We start from the raw sequence: 10,725 nt of genomic DNA on the forward strand, positions 1-10,725 counted from the left end.
GGCGGCAGCCGCACCCGAGGAGAAGAAAGGAAAGGAGCCGGAGCGTGAGAAGCTGCCGCCCATCGTGTCAGCAGGCGCCAGCGCGACTGCGGTAGGTGCGGGGCGGGGGCCGCCCCGACGGCGGGCATTGGGAGAGAGGGCGAGGGGTGTCCGAAGGCCGAAGTCTCCTGGGGATCCCAGACCACCAAGGGAGACACACTCCGGCTGCCCTATCTAGGCCGAAATAAAAGAGTTGTGCCTCATTGATTAGCCCGCACACTTCTAGAGCAGCACCTTCCACCCTGGGGATATAAACCGGGCGTGGGGCGGGGGGGTCCGCCAGATGATTTGGGTTGATTTCTATTTATCTGGCCCCACTTTCTCATAGAAAATGACCTGCACCTTGGAGTGGGCATTATTTGCTGCATGAATCTAAGGTGTCAGCCAGGCAGGAGTGGAGGGAGGTGCCCGCCTGCTCTTCCCTTCCCCCTTCAGGTTGAACAGACTCTGTGGCGACTTTCCACTTAATTGAGACCTTTCTGTCGCTGTCAGAGGAGTGGGAGGTAGATGTATCAGTGATGGTTTTGTGCTTCATATGGTACAAACATGTGACTTCGGGGGAAAGGCTTTTTTACCCTTGTATTTAATTTCAAGTTAACTAAACTTGACAGGGATGATTTTCCAAGCTGGGTTTTCAGAAGGGTTCTTTGGAGAGCGCTCTCAGGCTTCAAACTACATTTCACCAGATGATGTAATGGGACAGCCTCCTCTGTCCCCGCCCCTATTCCTATCCCTATTTTTACTGGCGGTTGTGACTGGTTACTTTGGAACACAAAATTAACTTCTGATTTTGGATTTCTACTTGGTGTTATATTTAAATACTTTATGAGAGTTTGGTTTGGTACATGAAGACCATGACATGTCATGCAGCTGTGCTTGACAAAATAGTAAAAGTTAAGTGAACGTTGTACATTTCCCTTATTCCTCCTTGTAATTCACTTCTTAAAGCCTCCCATAGATGACTAAGAACTTACTAAAATAGCTCACTCTTAAAAATATGTATCAGGAATATAATTCAGTAGGCTTTTAAAAACTGTCAAAAGACTGTGACAGCAACTGGAAATGATTAGAACAAGCTCTTTAGATCTGTGCAGCGAATTGTGGACAGTAGTAAAATGACACACATTTAAACCTGCTGCTACAGTTGATGGGCAAAGTGGAGCTGAGGTTAGGGATTATTTTGGGAAACGTTTTGAGAAAATGTGTCTGTCACCCAACTGCTTCAAGACCCCATGGTACTGTAAGCTTTCCCAGTATATTTAGGAAGTTCTTGTCTCACACACAAATAGAAATCAACTGTTTGAACACAACCTAAGTGCTAGGTATGTACAACAATGAAAGCATATACTCACAGAAACTAGTTTTATGAATGGGCTTACTTCCTCAAACAAGCACTCCCCCCTCCCCCAAAACCAATTCATCTATGTAACTGAGAAACTGAAGGTTTGGAATGAGTGCTTACAGAAATTGACACCGTTGTGGCTAGAGGTCTACAATCCATTATCTGATATTCTTAGAGCCTGAAATCCAGAGTTTTGCAGATGTTAGAAAGAGCATAGTAGATAGACCATATATTCTATGTGCTATCTGAGCCAGTTTCCCATAATCAAGTATCTTAGATGTATGGTCACGATAATAAGACTTATGGCAGGTTTATTAGTAAAGAGTTCAGGTCAGGTCATGTTTTATAACAAGACGGGTTAAAGAAACCTTTCTGTTTTAAGAGCTTTATAGCATTTTGGAGTTGTGAATAAAGATTTTTGAACTTGTACTTCTAGACAACCACAGTAGAGTTAAACAATGATCTTAAACCCTGATAAGACATCGGTTTACAAGAGGATGAGGAAGAATAGAAAAACCCAAGATTCTGAAGGCAGTTTCTGGTGCCCAGCAAGTTCCTTAAGGGTTGGTAGGACTGTTCATTAAAATGACAGTTTAACTTCAGAATTTATAGCTTTTTGAATTGACAAAGGTTAGTCATTAGCACCAATTCTTTATACTTTGAGTTGTGACAGGAGGGAAAGGCATTTTTCCTCCCAGGTTTTTCAGCAAGAGCAAGGAGCAGAGGAGGGACTTAGTGATGGCGGCATGTGTATTGTATTTGTCAGAGGAAAGATTTTCAGATCTAGAGTGAACTGAATTAGTGGTAAAACATCTAAGTCAAGAAAATACATGTATGGTCCTTGCCAAGGATTAGAACGCCAGTATAGACAGTCCTGGTGCTGTGGGCTAATGCGTCAGACTGCAAAGCCGTTTGAACTGCAAGGTTGGCTGTTCAAGCTCACCAGTTGCTACTCGGAAATCCTATACAGGGTCGCTATGGGTTGGAACCGACTTGACGGCACTTAACAACAACAACATAGACAGGGTAATGACTTGAGCTCACCAGTGAGTAGAGAAGGCTCTAATGATGAGGAGGGAAGGCGGGGAGAGAAAGCTTGTGACCTCTAATTTTCTAGCCTCCTTATTGATTAAATGGAGTCCTGGTGTGATGCTGAGGGTTAATGCGCTGGAATGTAAGGTCTGTGGTTCAAGCTCACCAACCACTCCTCGGAAACCCTATAAGGATTGCTGTGTATTGGAATTGACTTGACGGCACTTAACAATAACATTGATTAAATGGAGTCCTGGTGTGGCACTGTAGGATAATCACTGGGCTGCTAACCTCAAGATCGGCAGTTCAAACACTTCAGCTCCTTGGAAAACCTATACAGATTCATTATGAGTCAGAGCTAGCTTGAAAGCACTTAACTTAATTGATTAAATAGACCTCCTACCAGAAGGATGTTTCCCTGTGCTTTATTGACTATGCAAAGGCTTTCGATTGTGTGAATCATGACAAGCTGTGGACAACATTGCAAAGTATTAGTATTCGGAACACTTAATTGTGCTCATGAGGAATCTGTACATGGACCAAGAGGTAGTTGTTCGAACAGAACATGGGATCGCTGAATGGTTTAAAATTAAGAAAGGTGTGCGACAGGCTTGTATTCTTCCACCATACTTATTTAACCTGTATGTGGAGTAAATATTCTGAGAAGCTGAGTTATATGAAGAAAAACGTGGCATCAGGATTGGAGGAAGACTTATTAACAACCTGTGATATGCAGATGATACAATTTTGCTTGCTGAAAGTGAAGAGGACTTGAAACATTTAGTGATGAAGATCAAAGAGCACAGCCTTCGGTATGGATTGCATCTCAATGCAAAGAAAACAAAACTCCTCACCAATGGACCAGTAAACAACATTCTTATCGAAGGAGAAAAGATTGAAGTTGTCAAGGACTTCATTCTTTTTGGATCCACTATCAACACTCATGGAAGCAGCAGTCAAGAAATCAAACAACATATTGCATTAGGCAAATCTGCTGCACAAGACCTTTTTGAAGTGTTGAAGAGCCAAGAAGTCAGCTTGAGGACTAAGGTGCACCTGACCCAAGCCATGGTATTTTCAATAACCTCATATGCTCACGAAAGCTGGACAGTGAATAAGGAAGACCATAGAAGAATTGATACTTTTGAGTTATGGTGTTGGAGGTGAATATTGAAAGTGCCATGGGCTGCCAAAAGAACCAACAGATCGTGTTGGAAGAAGTGCAGCCAGGGTGCTCCTTGGAGGCCAGGATGGCCAAACTTCATCTCTCATGCTTCAGACATATTGTCACTGGAGAAGGATATCATGTTTGGTAAGGTGGAGGGTCAGAGAAAAAGAGGAAGACCCCTAGCGAGATGGATTGGTAAAATGGCAGCATCAATGGGCTCAAGCATGGCAACAATTGTGAGGTTGGCCCAGGAGGTTGGCAGTGTTTCGTTCTGTTGTATGGAGGGCTGCTATAAGTCAGTGCTGACTTGATGGCACCTAACAACAAAGGGGTTTACTTAGGAACCTAACTTTTTTATTTTGAACCATTTCAGTGATTCTTTAGCTCTTTCTAGATTGAGTTAATGACAATTAAAGTGGCCTTACAATAGTGACTTTTTTGCGAAAGCATCGAGTTGCATTTATGAGAGTGTAAAAAACAAGTTAGAGGGAGAGCTCACTAACATAAATAGGAGGCCATGTTATGATGATCTTAAGTAAGGATGATGAGTTTGGGAATATATCCTGGAAGTTTAAAAGAAAGGTGTAGGAGTGAGGGAAAGGATGCTGAAAAGGACTAGCCCCTGATAGATCCTAAAGCCAATCGATAATATGAGAGAAATCCATTCTAGGCAGAAAGTGCCTAAAAGTGGTCTTTAATCTGACTGGACCCCAGTTGCCTTGGTGTAGTATGTTAAAGTCCTAATTCTCAGACCCTCTCCTGGAACACTGGTTTTCAATTTTTGATGTGAAGAATCACCTGGCTGGGGGAGGAGGGGGAAGGGCTTTTAAAGATTATCAGTTGTTGTTAAGTGCTGTTAAGTCGGTTCTGACTCATAGCCACCCTGTATAGGGTTACCAGGAAGCTGTTGGTGAGCTTGAACTGCTTACCTTGCTGTTCAGTATCCAGGCCCTAATGCATTCCAATTAAGTAAGAACTTTCGTGTTGAGACTATGTACTTCATTAGAAACTCTAGGGGGAGTCTGTATTTTTAACTACAGTAGAATTAGTGTGTGGAGCAGCATTTGAATGGTTGGGCCAAAGGTGTGGATGGCAATCAGCTGAGGTGGGGAATTGAAAGGAAAGGCAGTAAAAGAGGTCCACTTACAGGTGCCCAGGAGGTTCAAAATAGCCCTCAGTTTGAAGTTTAGATTTGATGCTATGGAGAGGAAATGCAGAGTCACAGATGTGAGGAGAATGAACAATTTGGAGTTGTGTATGAATATGAAGGCTCATGACTTAATCATTGAATTAACTGTGGTCCACCCATTAGAATCCACACTGCTATCCAGTCCATTCTGACTCATAGTGACCCTGTGTATGGTTTCTGAAGCTGTTGGTCATTATGGGAGCAGAAAGCCTCATCTTTCTCCTGGGCAATGGGTTTGAACTCCCAACTATTTGGTTATCTTAGTTCCCCCAGTGTATCTTCACCCATTGCAGTGGAGGAGAATAATATAAGGTTTAGTTGTTGATGTAATATATCAGTTGAAAAACTGAACAGGAAAGGAGAAAATGATTAAATGAAGGGCAGAAATAACAGTGGCAAATGAGGGTAAATTTGTCACCTGATTTAAATCAGGTGAACAGGAAAGCGAGGTTCTCCATGGGAGATGACAACAAGGAATGGAGTGGGTTCAAGAAAAGCTAGAGTATAAGTAGGAATTATCCTAGGCTGGGTTCTCTAGAGAAGCAAAACCAGTGCTATTTATATTATCTATAAATAAAGAAGTTTATATTAAGGAAATGGCTTACGATTGTAGAGGTAGGAGAGTCCCAGGTGCAGTGCAGGCAAGGCAAATCAAGATCTGCGGGCAGCTCCAGAGGGCAGGAATCCCAAGTTGGGGCTCAGAGCAGGACCTCTGGCATGGGAGCAGGGGCAACAGCTGGTAATGGATGACTGAGGCCTGCACAGGCGTGCTGCAGAGCTTGTGACATGGAGCATAGGAGCTGGGGCAACAGGAACAGGCATGCACGGTCCTCTGGTGGGCATCTGGTTTTCCAGGCACATTCAGCGGGCTGGCCCAGCAGGCAGAACAAAATAGAGCACTGGCTCAGGCTCAAAAGAACCAAAAATTGGAGGACCACCCGCATATGAAATTCAGACCCAGTGGGAAAGAGAGCAAGCAACTCGTTATGCCCATTATATTGGGAACAGGCCACACCCCCAAGGAAACATCCTTTCAGTTGATTGGCTGCTCATAACCAATCATCATAGAGTTAACTAACTGTCACAGCTAAACAACTGGAGATCTTTGATCAATCAAGTTGACACAGGCCCTAACTATCATGGGAAGGTAAAGGGTATTGAAAGAAATTGACCTAGGATTTTATAAGGGCATTTGCCCACAAATTAAGGCAAGGAAGGTGAGAGAAAGAGATTAAGGGAAAGCATGAAGATTTGAAGATTTGATCTGAAGTCCACTAACAGGAATGAAAAGTTTGTATATGTTGAGTCATGTGTGAATAAATGAGATTGATGGAGTTTCTGTAACAAAATGAAACTACAAATTATTGAACATCTATTATGCTAGGCACTTAACAACAACAACAGCAACATTATGCTTAGCTCTGTACTTATCTATTATGCTTAGCTTTGTTCTAGGTGTTACAGAAAACATAAAGACAAGGTTAAAAGAAAAAGGCCCCAGCCTCAGGGTAGACATGGCAAACACATGAAAACATAACAAAGCAGAGCAGTATGTAAAAGTCACAATGATCCATAGAAACAATTTGCACTATAGGAGATCAGAGAAAGGCGATGAATATGTGCAGAACTGTGAAGAAAGGCCATGAAGTGAAGGTAATTGTTTCAGCTGGCTGGCCATTGCAGGGTGGTAGGATTTGGATGGGCAAAAGAAAGTAGGAAAAGTAATGCAGTGGGAAGAACAAAATGAGCAAGGTTTCAAGGGAAGAATTAAGAAATAACAAGGCTAACCCAGTGGCTGCATGCTGGGAACTTGTGGGAAATAAGATTGCATGGGGGGGTGGAGCCAGGTCACTAGGCAGAGAATTTTGAATTCCAGTCAGTAGTTAGTGGAAGCTGTTGGAATTTCTAAACAGAGGAACCTAATACCCAAACCAACCCACTGCCATCAAGTCCATTTCACTTCTTAGCAACCCAGTAGGGACCCTAGGGTTTCCATAATTGTTCATCTTTATGGAAGCAGACCACATCTTTCTCCGCAGAGCAGTTGGTGGGTTTGAACTGCCAGTCTTTCTGTTAGCAGTCAAGTGCTTCAACCACTGTGCCACCTGGGCTCCTAAATAGAGGGCTGGCACAGGGAGATCAGTGGCATTGTATAGTTCAACTGGAGGAGGGAGGAGAGAGAGAATGAGGCAGAGAGTTTTGTAGCTCATGCCTGAGGTGGCTCACTCGGGTGTCCAGTGAATACTCTAGGGCAGTGGCCAAAGGATAAAGAACGGAAGATAAGGAGTGAAAGAATTCTCACCATGTGGATAACTCGGTAACAGGACTGAAGGAAAAGGACGATTAAGAAAAAGATCCTAAAGTTTCCAGTTAAGGCGTCTTATAGAAAAATATTTATCTAAAAGGCAGTCCAGCCCATAGTGTTCCAAGTGGATATCATATCGTGTGTGTATGTGTTGTGAATTTCATAACACTCTGCTCTGTTAGGTGTTTGTAACACTCATATATGGAAAATCTTGTGTCTTTGCCCACTATTTTCTAAACAAGGAATGAGATGGGAGAGAATGCAGGCAGTGTTGACAAAGGTCTTCTAAGCAATTTACTAAACCACAGATAGTTTAAAAAATATATCAATGCATATGTTTAATAACAAATAACTACTGTTTATAGAATGCCTACTCTATGATTAGCATTTTCTGTGTACTTTCTTATTTAGCCAGCCAGTAAATGCAACTAAAAACAATTGTTTCAATCTCACAGAAAAGAAATCTGAGAATCAGAGAGGATTGTGTGTACCTGCTTTAAGGGTAAAGTGGTTAGTAAGGGGCAGAGGTTGACTCAAAAACCCATGCTAATTTTTCTATTCAATGAAGTATGTCTCTGTGGTCCTAGGTATAGGAGCCAGGTGTTAGAGTGTAAAGAGCCTGCATGTATAGCAATATTCTATTTTGGAAAGAGGATGTGGTCCACTGACAGATTTGTTCAAAATTTTGTTACTTCAGTGAGTCCAATGGATTAATGAACCACAACCCGGAGACCAGAAAAACGCTATGGTACCCAGTTGCCACTCCCACGTAATCTGAAAGGGATCACATTAGAAGGTCCTGGATAGAGTGCGAGTAAAATGTGAAACAAAACAAACAATCATCAAAAAGACCAGACTGACTGGTCAGATAGATACTGATAGAACCCCAAGACTATGTATGACCTTTGGTCACTCTTCAGGTCTGTCTGGAACTGAACTCACCCTCTTGGCTCAATTTTCAGCCAAACAGTAGATGAGTACATAGTGGTGGTTATGTGCCACAGAGTTGGTTCCGACCCATAGTGACCCTGTATAGGGTTTCTGAGGCTGTAAATCTTTACGGGAGCAGAAAGCCTCATCTTTTTCCCGCAGAACAGCTGATAGTTTCAAACTATTGATCTTGAAGTTGGCTGCCCAACTTATAACCACTGCGCTATCAGAGCTCCTTGGATGGGAACGTAGGGGAAATGAAAACACTAAGGAAGTATGCATATCATTGGCGTTCAAAAGGTCAGCATTTACCAACCACTAAATTTAGGAAGGTTGAGAAAGAAGGAGGAATGGAAGTAAGAATTTCAGGGAGGTAGTGGGATAAAGCAGTCAAGAAATAAAACGACGTATTGCATTAGGCAAATCTGCTTCACAAGACCTTTTTAAAGTGCTGAAGAGCAAAGATGTCAGCTTGAGGACTAAGGTGCGCCTGACCCAAGCCATGGTATTTTCAATAACCTCATATGCATACGAAAGCTGGACAATTAATAAGGAAGACCGTAGAAGAATTGATGCATTTGAGTTATGGTGTTGGAGGAGAATATTGAAATTCCCATGGGCTGCCCAAAAAACCAATAGATCCATTTTGGAAGAAGTGCAGCCAGAGTGCTCCTTGGAGGCCAGGATGGCCAAACTTAATCTTTCATACTTTGGACATATTGTCAGGAGGGAACAGTCACTGGAGAAGGATATCATGTTTGATAAGATGGAGGGTCAGAGAAAAAGAGGAAGACCCCCAGTGAGATGGATTGGCAAAGTGGCAGCATCAATGGACTCAAGCATGGCAACAGTAGTGAGGCTAGTCCAGGATCAGGCAATGTTTCGTTGTACTGTGCATAAGGTTGCTATGAGTCAGTACCGACGCGATGGCACCTAACAACAATAGTGGGATAAGTGATGTTACATTGGGGAATTTCAGTCATTGAGACGAAATGAAATAGGATTTGTTGAATGCAAAATTGATGATCTGCTCTGTAAACCTTCACTCAATTCACAATAAAAAGTTAAAAAAGAATTATTACCTGAAGTACTATGGTTATGGGAGAGAAATATGTGTTCTAGGCTGTATCATTTCAGTTTTAATATTATGGTATGAATGTACTATTAAGTGCTATGTAAAATAAAGCAATCTGATTAAAACAAAATTATCTGAGCGTATTAGACACAAAAAAGTTCCTAGCTATGTAAATACTTATCCAGAATGTCCCTTAATACTGAGTGGACTATACAGGGTTGCTATGCAACATGTTGAAAACGTATGTTTGTCAACTTTTTTTTTTTTTAAACTATAAGTCATAATGCAGTTGCCTGATTATTCTTCCATTCAAAACTAGTTCGGGATGTTAGGACACAAATAATTTAGCTGTATTATTTAACAGCCGAAGAAAATGGTCAGTATAAATTGTGGACCAAGTAGCTTCCAAAAGTGTCACAACAGATGCAGCTCTGCTATTTGTAGCTTCCTTTGTATAAAACAGAGAAAATAATAGAACTGATTTCCTAGGGTAGATATGAAAAGTCAATTAATACACATAAGGCATTTAAAAAAGAACTTTGTATGAAGTAAGCACTCTATACATGTGAGATGATACTATTATTAATTGCAAATCAACATTTGCAAGTCAGAATATTGTACGGCAACTAGCCCTTTCTAGACCTGTCCTGTGGCTTTGATGCTATTCATTACAGCCTTCTATGTGAAGCCGTAGGCCCTCCCTGTTGGCCTCTTCTCAACCCACGGTCTTAGCCCCTCCACACATCCTCACTGAATTAAGACCACCATGCAGTATCTGCACTCCTCAGGGCTGGTGTATGTCTTGATTTGTATGAATTATTTTTGAAGATGAAAATAAATAGCATCATAAAAGTTAGCAGATTTTTGCGTAGTGTTTGGAAATTAGCTTGCTTATTTTTAGTTATAGCTGAGGAAGAGAGAGCAGAGAACGATCAGCAAAAGATAAGTGAGGCAGGGTGGAGCTGATGAAGTTCTAAGAAGCTTTTATTTCCATTTTTTCTTTTTTTCACCCCTATTATTATTGTGGACTCCTGGTGTGACGCTGTAGGATAAGCACTGGTCTGCTAACCACAAGGTCGGCATTTCAAATGCGCCTGCTGCTCCTTGGTGGTGGTGCTGTTCTGTGGAGTCGGTTCCGACCCATAGTGACCCTGTATAGGGTTTCTGAGGCTGTAAAGCTTTACTGGAGCAGAAAGCCCCATCTTTCTGTGGCAGAACAGCTGGTAGTTTCTAACTGCTGACCTTGAGGTTAGCAGCCCAACTCATAACCACCATGCTACCAGAGCTCCTTGGAAACACTATATAAGGTTGTTATGACTATATGAGTTGAAATTGACTTGATGTCACTTAACAACATAACAGTATTATACTTGAATCTACTAATATAGAACCCTTTTCATTTTGAAAAATATGCTGCTGAGGCTTACTTAAATGAAGAATTAGTTATTCTTAAATCAGTGTTTGTAACTTGGGGAATCTCTGTGTGGTATTTGACTCAGCGCCTTGCTTTTTAGTAAGCCGTTAAAATATTTGAGTGATGCAATCAATGGACATGATTTTTGTAAAAAAAAATAGAAATTATTGAAATTCTTACAAATTTAGTGGAATTGAAAAGGCAACCTGAAGTTTGAGTCTAGTGGTTAAA

General features: G+C 41.7%; 1 protein-coding gene across 1 annotated transcript in view; it reads left to right on the forward strand.

The window, feature by feature from the left end:
• Positions 1-10,725, forward strand: part of HECTD2 (HECT domain containing E3 ubiquitin protein ligase 2) — a 173,614-nt gene that overhangs the window by 9,194 nt on the left and 153,695 nt on the right. The window contains exon 4 of the mRNA XM_006831446.1: positions 1-91. Coding sequence (XP_006831509.1) covers positions 1-91 — 91 coding nt within the window. The remainder of the gene's footprint in view (positions 92-10,725) is intronic.

This window comes from Chrysochloris asiatica, unplaced genomic scaffold (assembly GCF_000296735.1).
Source record: "Chrysochloris asiatica unplaced genomic scaffold, ChrAsi1.0 scaffold00003, whole genome shotgun sequence".
NCBI classification, from domain to species: Eukaryota; Metazoa; Chordata; class Mammalia; order Afrosoricida; family Chrysochloridae; genus Chrysochloris; species Chrysochloris asiatica.